The following is a 19,327-nucleotide window of genomic DNA, read 5'->3' as shown; positions in this document are numbered from 1 at the left end:
ACATTTAATAGCTAGGTTTCATTTGAGTGTTGTTTTGAATGGTGTTTTAAGTTGTTTTTGCCATTTTCAGATTTAAAAATGATATATAGAACGTTATGAGTTGGGGGCAGTTAGGATTGTAATGTCAATTTCTACCAGCAGAGAGCACCTCAGTTTCCGTAGTGTAGTGGTTATCACGTTCGCCTAACACGCGAAAGGTCCCCGGTTCGAGACCGGGCGGAAACAGGTTTTTGTCAGAAAATAAATATATCTTAAGGGCGCGCTCCCACCAAGAGTTGGCTGGCCGCTGTTTGCAGAATCTGCCAATGCATTGTCAATGCAAATGCGTTGATTCACGCAAGAGCAGATTTTTCCGCTAGTCGCGCAGACCTTGCGTTTATCTGCTCTCCGCGACTAAGCATAAAAGTGCTGGAGGCAGGAGCCGATTTTCTCCCTCTGTCCAATCGGGTGAGTGGAAGGCGGACTGTCTCAAGACTCAGGAAGCAACATGGTGCTCAAGGCAGCAGGCAGTGGGTCCTGAAAGTGAGTGACAGGCGCGACACTCCCGTTTTTTAGAATCCGCTGGCTGCAAAAAACTGTGGCCGCGCACAACCTGCGTTTAACAGCGGCCAGCCAACTCTTGGTGGGAGCGCGCCCTAAATACATAAATAGAATTATAATAAATAGCCATCAAATACAGAAAAACATGTTCAAACTCAGTGTTAATTGTTTAAAAGACAAGAAACAACATGACAGCTGGACATGAATATTTCTGGTTGAGAAGATTGATTTGATGTTGTAACGTTACCCTGTTGTCTGTTGTGTTTACATAAAACAATATAGCCTATAGATTTTCTTTAATCCATAATTTCCCTCTATACCAGCAGTTATCAGCCACGATTTGTTTTGGTGGCCCCACAAACATCCGCATCTACCAAAACAAACAATACAAACACCAACATACAGCAAGAGCGCAATGTGTTTCTGCAGGTAAACACCACCACACTACTCAAAACATAACAAAAACAGGCTTTGGTACACATGGAATTATATAAAACATGTAAAAGTCTATAAAAACAAAAAACTTGGTGGGTTATTCCACCAAATATTTATTTCTGAACTCTATTCCTTAATCATAACTGTTGCATTAGTTATGCTTAAAAATGTGAAAGTGAAAACATAATTTTTTTCCAATTTCTGGAAAACAAACAATTATTATATTGTTTGTTAAGTGAAGAAGATGTAGAATCTGCAATATAATTAAATAAAAAATGATCTAGGAGTGTCTAAAGTTACTGAGAAGTCACCCATTTACTGCCTGGGCACAGGAATCTGTATCCATTGACCTTGTATTGTGAATTTGTACTTCCATGTACTGCTGTTCTCATGTCTTACTAAATAAAGTACATCAATCAATCAATCAATCAATTCACTCTCATTTTACAGTACATGCGCAGTTAGCTCCTCTTCAGCTCCTTGGGGTTCTCAGAATTACGTTTTAACAGCAGTTATCTGAATGCTGTTGTTTTAACACCTCCACCAGATCCAACTGGTAGTGATCCACCTCCCGCATAAGCTCATGCTCTTTCTCCCCCCAGAGATACAAGTGACATTCCACATACCCAAAGCAGCCTCAACCTATCCACAAGCATTTAAAGACACACAATCACACAGGATTTTCAGAGAAAACAAATATTGGCCGTGGTGTGGGTTTCATCACAGAAATAGCATTAAAACATCTAGGCTTTCAGAAAATGCAAATAGTTGCATCGTTGCCTATGACGACCTGGGGAGCCACTGTAAGCACGTCCCATGTCAAATTACATCTGTTTGAATGCAGGCAAAACCAATTTACCTCACTTGTCCAGACATTAACAGCCCACAGAGAACAAACCATATTTCCTCATGGTGCTGTGTCACAGGGGAATGAAATGGATATTATTTTTCTTCGCTAAGTAACATAAAATGCACACCACACAAGAAGACGCAGACAGGCAGTGTTTGATGATTGATGTATATTTCAACATACATTCCATGGCATGTCCACTGTCCAACTCAATTCTGAACAAAAGAAAACACCTTTAAGTTAAAATAAAAATTCAGTTCTGAAAATGTCTCCCTTAAAAAGAAAAATGTATTTCATAAAAGCTTCTAACGCATTACGTATTGAGATATTGTAAGAGTCAGTGTTGCTCTATACATCTCTTATTGAATGAAGACGTGCATCTCTCCGTATTGGATCACATCCAAATCAAGGTCTGACCATTGGCTCTAGATTTTGAAGAAATATTTACAGGAAAGTACATTTTTCAGTTTGATGTAGAAAAAATAAGAGTTGTGACTTTAGATTACTAAGACATTTTGTTGTGTCAAACATTTGACAGTATAGCAACTAGGTTTTTGTAAAGTCCTATATAGCATCTTAACCGTTACTTCCTTCATCTCTCCCCTCTTACTACAGAGCTTGACTTGTCCGGGGACTCGGAAGCATCAGTTGTAGTTTAGCATCCATTTCCCATTTTAAAACTCCACCGAAGCTTGTGTACTTTGGAACATAAAATAAAATAAAATAAACTTAGGAAATCAAAAGGAGAGCCATTTTTCCATCACTATCTTGAAATCAAAACAAAACATGTTTCTTCTTTGAACTTCCTCCTCCTCCTCCTCTCATCTGCCAACCTTGCCCAGCCGGTGGTCTGTCTTGGGGTCTGCAATGATGGCCTGAACAGCCACTATGGCCTCGTTGATCCTGGTCTGAAGATCACGCAACTCCTCAATGTGCAGCAGACGCAGGATCTGAGCCGCCTCGTTCAGCGTCGCATCTGAAGGGGTGGTGAGCGGGGAAAGGATAGTGTTTACTACTAATACTTATTTGCAGTGGTGGACAAAGTACTCAACCCCAGTGCGTGATTCAAAGTAAAGATCTTCCTAGTCATATTAGTCAACTACAAGTGAAAGTTAGGAAAGTTAAGAACGAGTTAGGCATGCAAATGATCGATTAATTCATTAAATGATAGTTGATTCACCTTGTCGATCAATCATCAATTAATTAAAAAGCTGTGATTTTAATTGAATACCAAAACACTGAATGTGATTTTATTCATCATTATTATTCCAAAATTCAATGGTTTTCCAGAAAGTTTAAAACCAATAATAATAGTGAACATAGTGTTATACAAGCCAACACACACACACACACACACACACACACACACACACACACACACACAGCTGTGACAGGTTCACTCTAATAGCTAAAGCTACTTCCACAGGTTGCCAGCATTCACTTGATGAAATGTGCACTGACCTCCAGTGTCAAAACCCAAGACGTGTTTGTCCAAGGCAACTGGAAGACCCTTTGAGAGGAGAGGACAGACAGAAAGAGGGGAGGAATAGAGGAAGGGAGACAAAAGGAGAGATGAGAGAGCAGAGGGCAAGAGATTAGACACTTATGCCCTACATACTTTGTCGTATAACAAATAGCCAAAATAGACAGCTCACAACGCACATTTTTCCCTATAATGCCATGCCCAAAATAGGCCAAATTTACAATTTAGGCATTTAGCAGACACTCTTATAAAGTACAAGAGCGAGATCGGTATAAGCAGAATAACCATGGACGTCAGGTTGAAAGAGATTAGATTAGATCAATTATTAGATCACATATTAGATTAGATCACAAATGAGAAGAACATCGCGTCCAGCTCTGTACCTCTTTAGTCTGGCTGGCTTTAGAGATGGCCTCTGGACTCAGTCTCTCCTGGATCAGAATACGAATGGCCTGTAAGAGTAAGATACACAGATCACAACATGACACACAAAACAGAACACTGAGGAAGCCCCGTATTAAAACACCATAAGACTATAAAGAAGAGTAAATACATTTTGAAAAGGGCATTAAAATCGAAAAATTTTAAAAGATGAAAGCAGGGCTGTTCGACACATACTGTACACGCACACCCACACACAGTTCTGCATAGACACACACAAGCACGTTATAGTAAACATTCAGGAATCACAGATTGATTGATTGAAATCTTTAACCATGCAAACAACATACAGATGAACACATAACGTCAAATGGATAAACACAAAATGTAATGAAAGGCATACTCTTAATTGTGTTTTATACAATAAAATATATATTTTTAAAACTTTAAAAATAATCAACTACATCAAATAAATGTTCACTCAGAACAAACAGAGAACAATACCAACATATCCGAAAATATACCAGTGAACAGACAGTGATAAACAAACACTGACCTTGAGCATGACCAGGTAGTCATCATGTCTTTGTATCTTCAGGATGTTTGCCAGAGCCATCACTCCAGCCTTGAAATCTGGATTATTACCTGAACACACACCCACACACACAATTTCATGATTGTCAAGGACCCCTGTTTGAAAATACTTGGGATCCCCATAAGGGATCCCCATTAGAGAAGAATTGTCAATTTGTCAACATTTTTCAAAAACAACAGATCTACAAGTGTGGTGAGCTTGTCCGATCGGCTATTTTCGAATTAGCCTGGGATCAATACCATTTTGTGATCCGGTCTGGAGCGGAAATAACTTTAGGTCATCAGACGGCCGGAACCCACAACCTCCAAAATGATTCCCCCAGTTTGAAAATAGTTTAGTTTGGTATAATTGTTGCGTTTCTTTTGGTATAATAATCGTTTGGTATGTCCAACTCGTAGTGCAACTAGCAAGACTAAACCAATTGATTCACATTATGTGGGGAACAAAAAAACGATGCCAACTGGAACACACCACCGGAACACGATTCTCCCCCCCCCCCCTTTTTAGGTTTAGGTCTAGGTTTGTTAGCGAGCGGTTGGAGAGCGAAATGGCGGCCGTGTGAAAAGATCAACGCAGCAGCTTACTGTCCAGGTTGACGAGGGGATCGGCGGGTTTATCACCGTTCTTGTCGGACGTGGACAGCGGCTGGCAGTTCTTGTACTTCTCCACTGGACAGTGACACAGACAGACACACACACAAAATAAACAGACACAGGAAATTTGTAAACCCACTCCAAATATAACAAGATTCTAGTGTTGATTATATTTTTGACATAATAATAATACAATGACCCTTACACTCAAGGAAATGGTCTTCCTGAAGGTGAGTGGAAAGACTTGATAGCTGGCACCAGTGAGATATCATTGTTTTATAATAGTGACCTCTAGTGGCCATCCTTAATATTGCATCATTCAAGTATGCAGTTCCATTTGTACACCCTCAGAGTTATGGGGGTCGTTGAAATTAAACAGTTTGAGAATCAATCATCTGTCGTAATCAATAGCAAGTTGCTTGTATGATTACAGTGAGTCAACAGAACAGTTCTTACCATTGTCTCCATACTCGTAGCGCACAGCCAGTCCCAGCAGCCAATCAATGCCCTCTTGTCTCTCTTGAGCGCTGAATGGACAGTTCAAGTCCTGCAGGTACTAAAGAGCCAGGGAGAAAGGAATTCAAATATAAGACCTGGGAGGTTCCGGTGATGACGTCACACTGAGAGGGTTGAAGCCGCAGAGCTCCCGAGACGAACCCCCTTATTTGTTTTAATTTACTAACTATTATCTAAACCAAACCAACCATGCTGTTTGTTAAATAGTCTTAGACTATGCCGCTCAAGACTGGGATGGCAGACGCGGCCGAAAAACTTCAAAAGACACAACGAATCACTCGACAAAAAAGTTTGGCTAGCACTGCTAACCCGGCTAGCGCGTCTAACATGGCGACCACTGCTACCAAGGACGCTACGCTAGAAGATGCTAACGCTAACTGGCCTATAGATATGGCGCTACTGGCCAGCGAAATCACCAAAAGAGTCGCAGAAATGATGGAAGAAAAGCTGGATGTGCTCTCCAATAAGCTCGACGCTTTTGGGGCTAAATATGAACAGGATTCCAAACGGCTGGAGGAGGCTGAGTCCCGCATTTCTTCGGCGGAAGATCTCGTCGCGGATTTAGAAACCAGGCTGACTGAAGCTGAATTCAACGTTGCTGTTCTTACTAGCCGTATGGAGTCCCAAGACGCAAGATCACGCAGAGATAACTTGAGGATTTGCGGTGTCAAGGAGGGCGTCGAGGGTAGAGATGCTGTGTCTTTCTTCGAAACATGGCTCCCGAAGATACTCAACATACAGGCTAAGAAGGATAGGATTCGTCTCGACAGATGTCACAGAGGACTCGGCCGCAATAAATCGAACTCCCCACGTGTGGTGGTTTTGAAGCTTCACAACTCAACCGACAAGATGAGGATCCTGACGGCTTTCAACGCGAAGCGAACGCTCGACTACGAGGGGGCCAGGATCAACATTCGTCAAGACCTACCACAGGGTATACTGCTTCAGCGAAGGAAATTCAACGCCGTGTGCGAGCATCTGATCGCAAAGAGAATCAGATTCAACATGCGGTTCCCTGCCACCTTGTGCTTCAAATACAACAACAAGGACTATGCCCTGGATGACGCCGTTGAGGCCAAGGAGGTGTTTGAATCGATCGAACTGCCACATGGAGATGAGGGCCCTGGGCCGGTTGAGGATGAATAGAGCACCGCTGCTCGCGTCTGACAAGCCGGTGGAGACGCCTATGTAACAGGTTGGTTTAGATGGTTAGTTATAGCCTCAGTGGCAGTGTATTTTAAGACACAAACAGACATGGTTTTTTTTGTTAACTTTTTTTTTCTAGACACAGACTATGAAAGACACTTTTTTTTTTTTTACTATATTTTTTTATTACAGCATTTATTGCTACTACAGTCTGTGTTTGTGCCTGCCTCATTCAGAGAGTAGCAAATGTCATGTTTGTGGTCTTGTTTTGTTTTTTACCTTTTAGGACTACTGTATACTGTTGGCTTACTTAAAGGGGGGGGGGGGGTTTTGGGAGTGGGGAGTTAGATTAGGTCAGCAGGAGAAGAGTAGCTGATAGTCGGCTCGCCAGTATGGGTTCTGGCTCTCAGTCTCATGGGGCCCCGTTGGTTTTTGCATCTGCTATTTTGCGAGATGTAGTTTTTTGTTTTGTGTTGCTGTTTTTGTTGTTCTGCAAGATCAGGCAGTCTGCTTGTTTTGCCGTTTTTTGTGTTTTTTCTTTGATTCTAAATGTGGCTAAGGGCATTATTAGCATATTGTGGCAGAGACGCACAACTTCGGTTTTACTGTTCTATTTTATACGGATAATACTACACTCAATGGGCATGTTTTTTGTTTTATTTTTCAATAATTATAGAATATGAGTACAACTAAGTATATTTCACTTAATGTGAAAGGGGCAAATCATGTGATAAAGCGTAAAAAACTTTTGACCTGGTTGAAGAGAGAGAGAGTTAACATAGCCCTGCTGCAGGAAACTCATCTGAATGATAAGGAGCATGAAAAACTTAAAAGAGAGTGGGTTGGCCAGGTATACTATTCCTCATTTTCAACAAGCAAAAGAGGAGTGGCCATACTTATAAATAAAAATACCCCATTTACTTTGGATAAATGCATTAAAGACAAAAATGGTCGCTATGTTCTCATATCTGGTGTATTATATGGAGAACACATTATGATTGGCTGCATATATGCTCCTAATACATATGAAAGCGAATTCTATTCTACCTTGCTGGCTGATGTTTCCTCTCTCTCTTCTTCATATACATTATTGGCTGGAGATTGGAACTCCATGGCCGATCCTGAGGCAGACCATAATCCCCCGTCCAGAGCCAAACCTTCAAAAATGTCAAAAGCTATGAGAGAGGTATGCTCTGATTTAGATCTATTCGACACATGGAGAGTCCTACATCCTACAGAGAGGGACTTCACATTCTTTTCTAATCCGCATAAAAGTTTCTCTAGGATCGACTACATTTATACCTCCAGGCAGCTGCTTGACAGAGTAGAAAAATGCACTATAGGTAGCAGGTTACTGTCAGATCATGCCGATGTGTCATTGGTGGTCACTCCCCCATTTTGTCAGCCTACCACCCGCCGCTGGCGGTTGAATCCTTCCATTTTGAACAGCCCCGCTTTTGTTGATTACATAGAAAAACAAATTGAACAATTTTTAGAAACCAATGATAATGATGACACCAATCCCTCAATTTTGTGGGAGACGCTTAAGGCCTTTGTTCGCGGTGCTGCCATATCATATTGCTCAGCAAGGAAAAAAGAGGCCATGAAAAATCAGATTGATTTGGAGAAGCAACTATTGGAACTTGAAAAAAAACTGAAGGATAATCCATCTAAGACCTTGCTTACTAGAACGGAAGCCACTAGGTCGGCCCTCAACCAGCTATTAACACAAAAAGCAGAGGCCAGTATTTTCTATGCGAGACATAGGTTGTTCGAAATGGGGGACAAACCGGGTCGGTTGCTTGCACGCCTCGCGGCGGGCAGACAAAATTATAACTCAATTGCATCACTCAAAGACGACTCGGGAAAGAACCATCATGAGACTACAGCCCTTACTGAAATAATGGGGAACTTTTATAAAAAACTGTACACTTCTGACTCATCTTATAGTGAGGAGATTATGCATAACTTTTTAGGAAAACTTCATCTCCCATCCCTTTCTGAGACAGACCAGAATACTCTAGGGAGGTCTATTACGCCCGGAGAGGTTACAGAGGCGATAACACAGCTGCAGAGCGGAAAGGCTCCCGGACCAGATGGGTATGGCCCAGAATTTTATAAAAAATTCCACAAAATATTAATAGGCCCCTTAACTAAAATGTATCTCCACTCTATAGAAAAAGGTCAGTTTCCCCCCACCCTGTATGGTGCAAATATTTCTGTCATTCTCAAGAAAGGGAAGCCTCCGGATGAATGTGGCTCATATCGCCCTATTAGTTTAATTAATGTGGATAGCAAGATATTTTCTAAGCTTTTAGCAAAAAGACTGGAGGACTATCTTCCTCTCTTAATCAAAGAAGACCAAACTGGTTTTATTAAAAATAGGGTTTCTCAGCTGAATATGAGGAAATTGCTTAGTATTATTCAGCATACAAGGACTCATCAAAAGGAGGGTCTTGTCATCTCCTGTGATGCACAGAAAGCTTTTGATTTAATTCAATTTCCTTACTTATTTAGTGCCCTGGAGAAATTTGGCCTTGGCGGGGGTTTCATTAATATGCTAAAATTAATCTATCATTCACCAAGGGCGAGTGTGTTGGTCAACGGCATGCTTTCCCCAGAGTTTAGTCTAGGAAGGTCGGTCAGACAAGGGGATCCGATTTCGCCTTTAATTTTCGATTTAGCCATCGAGCCCTTAGCCGAGGCAATTAGAAGCCATGTTAATATTTCAGGAATCCAGATAGGGGCAGCTGCACATAAGATAGTTTTGTATGCCGATGGTGTTATTATTTGTAACCAACCCTTCAGAGTCTATCCCAGCCATAATGTCAGTTATACATACATTTGGGTCTTTTTCAGGATATAGACTTAACTTTGACAAATCTGTTGCTATGCCACTGGGGGGCAGTGTGGACTCACCATGCTTGCCCAATTTTCCATTTTCTTGGTCTGTCTCTGGTTTCACATACCTAGGTATCTCTATTACTCCAAATGTGAAAGAAATACTACGGTTAAACTTCTCTAGTGTGTTACAGAGTGTTAGGAGTGATCTCACAAGATGGTTTGACCTCCCGGTTTCCTGGATGGGTAGAATAAACCTAATTAAGATGAATGTGTTACCCCGACTTCTTTACCCTATGCAAATGTTGCCTCTATATATTACCAAGAAAGTAATTCGAGAAATAGAAAGGGACTTCTCTAAATTTATATGGCATGGTAAAAGATCTAGACTAAGTATGAGGATATTGCAACTGCCCAAGGACAGGGGGGGATTGGCATTCCCAAACATATTATTTTATAACTGGGCCTGCCACTGCCGTACCATACATGAGTGGGTACAAGACTATCTTACTGGCGGACCAGAACCCCTTGAGACATGGGAGTGTTCTCCATATGTATTACTAGCAGAACTCACAAATATACAAAAATCACACTTTAAATCTTCTGATAGTCCAATACTCTCAAATTCGATAAAGGTTTGGAAAAACATGATAACCTTTATGGGAAGGAAGAATATGTCCTCATACCTGACACCACTCACAGGCAATAGACAGTTTGACCCTGGAGTTAGGAGTGCCGTTTTCCGGTCTTGGTATAATAAAGGTATTAGAGTTATAGGAGACCTGTTTGATGCCAGTGATGTTCTCATGTCATTTGATATGATTAAAAACTCATTCGGAGTACCTCGGAATGACTTCTTTGCTTATTTACAGGTTCGCCACTTTATCAATAATGACACCAAGTTTCCTCGAGACAAGCCTCTTCTTGGGCCTTTAGAGGACTCTATTATGCATTTTACTAGGAAGAAAGGCTTGATTTCATACTTCTATGATAATTTTCAGTGCTTCAACACACAAAATATAGATATTGTGGTGGGAAGATGGGAAAAGGATTTACAAACTGAGTACGACAAGAATTGCTGGGACGACTGCATTAAATCTTCTCAAACTACCTTTATAAGCAACAGATTCAAAGAGATGCAGTATAGGATACTACATAGACAGCATAGGACACCCCAAATCCTAAACAAAATTGACCCAGATAGGTCCCCTTTATGTATCAAATGCAAAACTGAGGTTGGTACTTATATACACTGTTTTTGGGAGTGTTCCAAGATTTCCAAATTCTGGTCTTGTGTGGTAAAAGAACTGAGTTCAATATTTCAGTCTAAGATCTGTAAAGATCCTGGACAATTTTTACTAGGGCTGCCATCTAAATTTGGGGTTCTAGATCCTAGAAGAGCTAAGCTTCTAGATAAGCTCCTCTGTGTGGCCCGAAAACGCATTTTATTCAACTGGATTCACGAAAAACCTCCATCAGTAACTCAGTGGTATAGAGAAATATATAGGGTACTCCCAATGGAAAGACTCAGTGCCAAAATAAAAGGGAAGGAAAATATCTTCATGGATATATGGCAGCCACTGATAGATTATTTGCCCAAGGATCTATCTACCTTGATTTATAAGGGAAGTGATTCCATAGATTGGAAAGCCCCGGTTGTACTGTTACAATTCAACTACTGATTTGCTCGTAGGTGTTTGTTTATCTGTATGTATGAATATTTAACTGTATGTGTGTCCTAGTATTGCCACTGTGATATGCCGCTTGCCCTTCTTTATTTGTTATTATTTTGTGTTTTGTTTTTGTTTTTTTTGTGTTTTTGTATTGTATGTCTTTTAATTTATTTTTATTTCAATTTGTTTAATTGAATACATTTATGATTACAACTTCTGTACAAAAATGGAAAAAGTCAATAAAAAGTTATTTAAAAAAAAAAATATATAAGACCTGGAACTATCATTCAACTCACTCCAGTTCCCTCTCAGTTAGGTGCAAATGAACCACTTTAACCACATGAACCCTAGCATATCTCTTCTGGGCATGCCACGGGCAAACATTCAGCAACATTGGGCTCCTGATCGTTCCTGATCAGCAGCGGAACAGGAGCTGTGAAGTTCTGTGATGTTTTCTTTTGTTTATGTATGCAAAATAAATAACCAGAACCACCCCTGAATGGGGAGGTACGTCATTATAAGTTTGGGTTAGTACCACCTCCGGAGCCAGGCCCGAATTAGGTTCTGGAGAACCTTATCTGAAACCAAGCCGTAGCGTATGGAATACCTTTTTTTGTATTTGGTATGGCCGCCATCCTAAATACAAAAAAGGTATACAGGGTTCCGAAAGGGGCTAAATAAGTGTGTCCCTTGCCTTGGGGAGAATGAATCTATCATTTCCCCTCCTTTTAACCCAGTGAGACCGGGAACGTATCTGTGTGTCATTTTTAGGTTTCTTTGGCTATTTTTGGAAAATCATGGAAGTTTGTGCAAATCTTTACAAATGTCTTCTAAATCCTAACAGTGTTTATTCTTTTTTAACGTATGTTATATCAGTGGTTCTCAAACCTTTTCATGTCAAGGACCCCCAAAATTATATGTTTTTGGCTGCCGATCCCCATCAAAATATGTTGTTCCAGGGACCCCCCCCACCGCCAGAAGCAAATATTTGAGTTAAAAATGTTGTTTAAAAAAATATATGTATTCAAAGATTTGCACAAATGTTCAATATTTATCAAAAATAGCAGATCTACAAGCTCGTAGCGCGGCACTCGGTGCCGCGCTATGAGCTTGTAGATCTGCTATTTTTGAATATCCAAAGTATAAAATAATGGTTATATGGCTCAAATCTAAAATGACACAAGATGAGTGCCCGGTCTCACTGGGTTAAAACTCCCCACAATCTCCATGTGGAGGGTCCGGGGGTGTGAGTGGTTGTCCATGATCCTTCTCCTTCCAAACATGATCCATTGTGCTGAACGGGGGTCTCACCTTCTGGTAGGCAGCAGGCCATTCTGAACAGGGAATGTTCCTGAGATTCCCCCTCTCCTCGATCTTATAGTGACGAATCTTTTGGTCTTCCAGCCACACAATGCAGTTCCTAAACTCCGTCTCATCTGGACATCAGAACAAATGTACTCGTTAGACAGAGAAGACACAGTACAAAACCTCAGAATCCATTCGTAATATATATACTATATACACATACACACACACACACACGAGCAGTGGTGTAAAGTAACTAAGTACATACTCAGGTATTGTACTTTTTTTTTTAATAAAGTAGATTTTAGGTATCTTTACTTTACTGGAGCATTTCCAATTTTCAATACTTTTACTCCACTACATCTCAGAGGCAGATATTGCACTTTTACTCCACTACAATTATTTGAAAACTTAAGTTACTTTGTAGATTTATATTTGTATTATGAAACATACATTAACCACTTCCTATTTAAACGTTGGCCATTTGAAAATAGCCAATCTACAAGCTCACAACGATCTGCTACTTTCAAAAGATTTTTAATCCATTTTAGACATTATGATAACTTGTGAAACAGGACATTCTGCATAATGAGTTCTTTCTACTTTTGGTACTTCAAGTACATTTTGATGATACCAATACTTTTGTACTTTTACTCAAGTACATTTTGATTACTGGACTTTTACTTGTAACAGACTAGAGTGTTTCTACATTGCAGTATTTGATACTTTTACTTAAGTAAAAGAAATTGAGTACTTTTTCGACCACTGCACACGAGCCCAGACAGAGGCTGCTGTGTGACAGCTGACAGCCATTTCCACAGGTTTCAAACCATTCATTTGATCAAACGTTTGTTTAAAATAATACAACAGGAATGATATTATACTTTGACTTTGCAGTGTGCATAATTTATGTGGATACATATATAAGCATAAAGACTCTCTGGCTGCACAGATGGAACAGCCTCGTTAGCATTAGCACCAGTGGTGGAAAAAGTACTCACATTTTTTTTACTTAAGTAAAAGTATCAATACTGCAGTGTAGGAAATACTCTGTTACAAGGAAAAGTCCAAAATTCAACATTTACTTGAGTAAAAGTACCAAATATTGGTTTCAAAATGTGCCTAAAGTGAACAAAAGTATGAAAAGTACACATAATGCATAATATCCCATTTCACATGTTTTCAAAAATCTTTTCAAAATGGTAGATCTACAAGCTCACAATGCGTCGCGAGCTTGTAGATCGGCTATTTTCAAATGGCCGAAATGTAAATAGGGCTGAAGTGGTTATAATGGATGTTTTGTATGTAATAATAATAAAAAGTAACTAATAACTTAAGTTTTCAAATTGTAGTGGAGTAAAAGTATAATATTTGCCTCTGAGATGTAGCGGAGTAGAAGTATTGAAATTTGTAAATACTCCAGTAAAGTAAAAGTATCCTCAAAATTGTACTTGAGTACGGTACTTGAGTAAATGTACTTAGTTACTTTTACACCACTGATTAGCACGCTAGCTAGCTGCTGCCTCATTGAAAAGCTCTTCAGAAGAACGTGTACCTGAGCAGTCAAATCCCACCGGGTTGTGATAGTCCAGGGCAGTGAGTTTCCTCCGGAACATTCTTTATGAATGAGAATGATAGGTTAGTGTCTCTAAACAGGGACGTGGCTGTTACTACTATAGACTCTGTTGTGCTGCTCTCTGCTCTCAGCCTGCAGCCAGCGTTGCCAGATTCCGTGAGAGAAACAAGCAACCGGGTCTAGGAAAACGAGCACAAAAGAAGCGACTAAAAGCCACATGACATGAGCACTTTCAATTAAACCTATGTGCCTTCGGCTATTTGAAAATAGCCGATCTACTGCTATTTTCAAAAACTCTTAAAATAAAATGTGGAATATTTTTTTAATATAAACATAACACAAATGCTCCCCTGGGCACAAAACATTTATAAAACTATTTGAGAACCACTGGTTTAAAAAGTAATCCAAAAAAATGGAAGCAAGCCAAAATAAGCAAGAACACATTAGAAACAAGTCCAAAAAACTGCAACCACCAATATTTACAAGCAACTTTACAGAAAAGGAAGCCCAAAGTTGCTTATAATAAGCCGACATGGCAACGCTGCAATGGACTTGCACTGCGTCTGCGCACATGAGGGTCGGCATCCCACCGCCCAGAGGGACGCATCCACAGCCTGGAGGGACGCCCCCGCTGTGATTGGCTAATTGCTAGATTCGGCATCCAGGTAATTTTTTTAAGATGCTATTACATAAGCAGTTGATATAGTCTGTCAAGATTGACCTGTAGATTGTCTGTTTGACATCCAGCATAGATATGTACTGTAGAAGAACAGTGGTTCTCAAACCTTTTCATGTCAAGGACCCCCAAATATATATGTATTTGGCTGCGGACCCCCATCTGAAAATATTTTGTGGCAGGGGCCCCGCCATACAAGATTTGTGTTTGTGTTTTTGTTGTTGTTGTTTTTTAATGTATGTAGGGTTAAAGTTGCAAAAAATAAAATAATGCTATTGATGGAGCTGTTTCTTCCCTATCACCCACACAAAGTACCAGACATGTTTCATAAAGGCGACAAGGAAAATTCAGACTCGAACACAGGCAGCCATTGGATGTAGTGAAATATCTTGTATTAACAGATAGAGAGATATGGAAGGTTACAGTATCACAGGTGTTAACGCATCATCGGTCGTCGTCTCTCTCCCGTTTAACAGAGAAAGCACTGGACTTTAACAGCGTCCGTTAACATAAACATATGACATCATGGAAGACAGATCAATCGGAGGTGTAATCCTGCCATTGGTGGAGAGTGATGATGCTAGTTTGTCGTCAGATGAAGATGATGAAGATGAGGATGGTAGATGATGAAGATGATGATGATGGTGTGACAGTTTATCTTTGGACAAACAGCGTCCACATGTCTCAAACACGTTGACCTCGGCTCTGACCGGTCACTGGTCAGTGGTGACTTCGTGACACTGCAAGAAGGGTTATGCATTGGAGAAGAACACCAAGATAGTGTTCTCAAAACAACAGATAGCCACAGAAAGCCTGTAGCTAGTTTGACCTTGCATAGACAGAGAGAGAATAGGAGAGTACAGAAGCACATTTAACATGACTGGATTAGGCCAATATAACATCATTATATTAATTTGACATTTAAAGCAGGTTTAGGACACTAGACAAATTATGGTCAATCAAGATTAACTCTATCAGCTATAATAAGTCATTTTTCTGGGGACACCCTGGCTGGAACCCCCTCAAGGACCCCTGGGGGTCCTCGAACCACTGCTCTAAAATGTGAAAGAACAGTAGTTCTTATACCTGGAAATATGCAACTTACCTACATTAATTAAACATTTGTGCGATGTGACATGTTATGAGCTTGTAGATCTGCTATTTTCACATTTTTGGGGGGAAATATGAGGTTTCCACCAGACAGCGACAATATATCTTATAACTGAGACATACCACACAACTACTGAACTACAGTTGATTCAACTAACACCATACTGAGAGGGAAATAGACCACACGATTATGCCACATGCACATGCACACACACACACACACACACACACACACACACACACACACACACACACACACACACACACACACACACACACACACACACACACACACACACACACACACACACACACACACACACACACACACACACACACACACACACACACACACACACACTCTCGCACGCAGACACAGTGGAAGTCTAATTCTTAAATGAATAAGGTGTATTGTTGTGTGAATACTACCATACATTTTCCTCTACACATAAACACTTCCCTCTCTCTTGACACCCGTCACAGGTTCAGCCAACACAGTCAAACCTCAAACCTGCCACACATAAAACCATCAGGAGTTCCACAAGGCCTCATCTCTGGTCCTGGTCATGTTTCTCTAGATCAGTGGTTCTCAACCTTTTCAGGCCGCGACCCCCCAAAATAATCATATTTGAACTGGGGGCCCCCCATTTTGTTTGACTCTGTTCCACAGATAAATATTGTATTACATGTTGAAAATATATCATATATTGAAAATAGCCGATCTACAAGCTCACAACGCCTCGCGTTGCGAGGCGGTGTGAGCTTGTAGATCTGCTATTTTCAAATGTTTGCCTCTTTCTTTCTTTATTATTTGACAATTTAGCCAATGTTTTATAGTATAGTTTGTTGATTACTTTTGTTGCAGTTATGGTCTTTTTCTTTCCTTCGTTTCTTGTTTTGTTTTAGGTATTAAAAAGGTCTTAAAAGTCCTTAAATTGTCACTTCACTATCAATTAGGGACCCCCCATTGTGGGGACCCCACTGGGGGTCCCGACCCACAGGCTGAGAACCACTGCTCTATAACAGGGGTCGTCAACGTTTTTCAGCCCAAGGACCCCTTGGCTGAGAGAGAGATGAAGCAGGGACCCCCACCACTACATACTGTATAAAACTGTGTTGCAGATTAAACTGTTTCATAGATTCATAGACTTGTTTCAGACATTTAGCTTGTAGATTTTTTTGGGCTAAAGTTCTCTTCAGAATAGGGACACTATCACACATAGATTTGGCGGCCCCACCTGTAGTAACTCCTGAGGGCCCCTGCTCTAGATGTTTATCCATATCATCAACTGTGTTTTGTAGCTCTGTTCATAATGTCCCATAGACCCATGTCAGTGAACCTAAAGGACTGTCCCATGTCAGTCTCTGTAAAGCAGTTTTCATGTCAAGGACCCCCACATTAATATGTATTTGGCTGAGGACCCCAATCTGAAAAGATGTTGTGCCACTGAACCCAATGTTCAGTGATTGGTGTTACGTGACTGCCCAGGCAATACCATGAGCATCTTTGCTAAATCCGGTGTATTTACGTTCATGTGACGTTCATTAATATGCTCTGTCCTGTCTAAATAAACAAATAAAGTAAAGTAAAGTATGACACTACCTGAACTGCAGAGGGCACTGCAGTAATATGAAACTAATCAATACAGTGTTTCACTCATATAAACCACATTCAAAAATACAAAAAATATACAACCCTTTTATGGCGACAGCTACAACTACCTTGAGGCAAGCATGGCTCACCCTCATCTTTGCGCTTTGTAGGGATTGAACAAGTTACAACCCCTAGAGGGGGTAACCTCCCCAAATTGCTATCTCAGAGAGAAATGTTTTGGATTTGTCAACTCAACACCATGCAACCAAATGGCCTAAATGATGATTTCTCCTACAAACCCTTACAGACAATGTGCACTGTCAATCTTATTACAATTTGAATAGAAAATATCTTCCTGATGTGTGAGTCCCTGTTGTGGCCTTTCTGTGCCATTTGGATGATATAGAGTACAGAAGTCCTGACGTCACTCGTCCATCCCCTGGGTCGTAAAGTTATTTCTCTATGGAGAATAACATTGGGTCATCATATCCATAAGAGTAAAACCGCCGGGGTCATGTGTTTATTTTTGGAACACAGTTCTTATTTGACGCGATATTAAACACGTCTATGGGAATTCAAAACGGGGGAAAAAAAACGCGACCCAGGTAGGATGTGTAAATTACATCAGACTTCGGTGCTCTATTGTGCCCAGTGTAGTAACATGCACAAGACCCCCTGTTTTTAATCGTCCTCATACTGGCAAGAAGTTCAAGATTAACAGTAGAATAACTTGTTTCTTTCCACCCACGTTCCACCCGTGTGTTTCCACCCACTCTTTTGGCGTAGAACAAGTCAGCCTACCCAGAAGAGCTGGTAATCATGACCTTCTGCTAAAACAACGGGAAGCTTACTGGATACCAGTGGTGTAAAGTAACTAAGTAGATTTACTCAAGTACCGTACTTAAGTACACTTTTTCACTTGATTTTATTCATTAAATACTTTAGAAAAATGTTGGAATCGTTTTTAATTGAAAAGTTGTGACTTTAAACTGTTAAAACTTTTTTTTAAATTATTTCAGCCTTAGGCCCAAGCTCTTCTAGCTTAAATTGGTTCATATCGTATCTTTTGGACAGGGACCAAATCACAGACTTTCAAGGCCATCTCTGAAAGGCTCTGCCTGTGACCTGCGGCGTCCCGCAAGGAGGTGTCTTAGGCCCCCTGTTGATTTTAATTTTCATAAACGACCTCCAAGCTGCCTGTTCTGTCCATTTGTTCTTGTACGCGGACGATTCAGCCATCCTGGCCTCAGATGAGGATGTATATAAGTTGAATGGCACCCTTGTCAAAGAATTCAATAGCATTAAGACTTGGCTTTCAGACAATACATTCATATGGCCAAAACTGAGTATATTTTTTACTTGGGGGCCAGTCCATTCCGGCTAAACCCTCAGTCAGCTACCTCGGTTCCCTGCTAGATCACAGCCTGGGTGGTGAAACCGTGGTCTTAAGAGCATATCATATGTGTGTGTGTGCGTGTGTGCGTGTGTGTGCGTGTGTGCGCGTGTGTGTGTGTATGTGTGTGTGTGTGTGTGTGTGTGTGTGTGTGTGTGTGTGTATGTGTATATATATATACAAATAATTATTATTACATTTATAACTAGAAAAAGTGCTCCTCGGAGCACAAGTCTCCGCCAGGTCAGGTAGGTTATTATGGCCTCCTGGTGGCGCTATAATAGGCCAATGTGAAAAGGGTGCCATTTATTCCTAGGCCGTGCACGGCAATCGGACACTGCATGCATGATTTGAGGCATTTTGTTCTAAAAATGTGTTTTGCTAAATTTTACCTGCTGGTGGCGCTATAACAGGCCAATGTTAAAAGGGTGGCATTTGTTCCTCAACGTAGTGCAAATATGCATTAAAAGTTTCACCGCAATCAGACGCTGCGTTCATGATTTGCGGCATTTTGTTCAAAACGGGCCACTCCTGCAAACATTACATGTCAATGTTAGCCAATCAGGATGGAATATGAAAAATCTAACAGATCCGTCTTGATCACATGACTATAGAGATCA

General features: G+C 40.6%; 1 protein-coding gene across 1 annotated transcript; it reads right to left on the bottom strand.

Annotated features, from left to right (window-relative positions):
- Window positions 1-1,979: 1,979 nt before the first annotated feature.
- rtraf (RNA transcription, translation and transport factor) lies at window positions 1,980-14,078 on the bottom strand. Its single transcript, XM_080422239.1, has 8 exons — window positions 13,914-14,078; window positions 12,365-12,489; window positions 5,334-5,433; window positions 4,869-4,952; window positions 4,246-4,334; window positions 3,692-3,760; window positions 3,287-3,335; window positions 1,980-2,801 (listed from the first exon to the last, which is right to left on the bottom strand). Exons 1-8 carry the CDS (start codon window positions 13,972-13,974, stop codon window positions 2,647-2,649), a joined length of 732 nt encoding a protein of 243 aa, XP_080278365.1. The 5' UTR covers window positions 13,975-14,078; the 3' UTR covers window positions 1,980-2,646.
- Window positions 14,079-19,327: the final 5,249 nt, after the last annotated feature.

This window comes from Gymnoscopelus braueri, assembly GCF_963280865.1.
Source record: "Gymnoscopelus braueri genome assembly, chromosome: 24".
NCBI lineage: Eukaryota > Metazoa > Chordata > Actinopteri > Myctophiformes > Myctophidae > Gymnoscopelus > Gymnoscopelus braueri.
The sequence above is the reverse complement of the archived record's forward strand: the minus strand, read 5'-3'. Positions and strand labels throughout refer to the sequence as shown.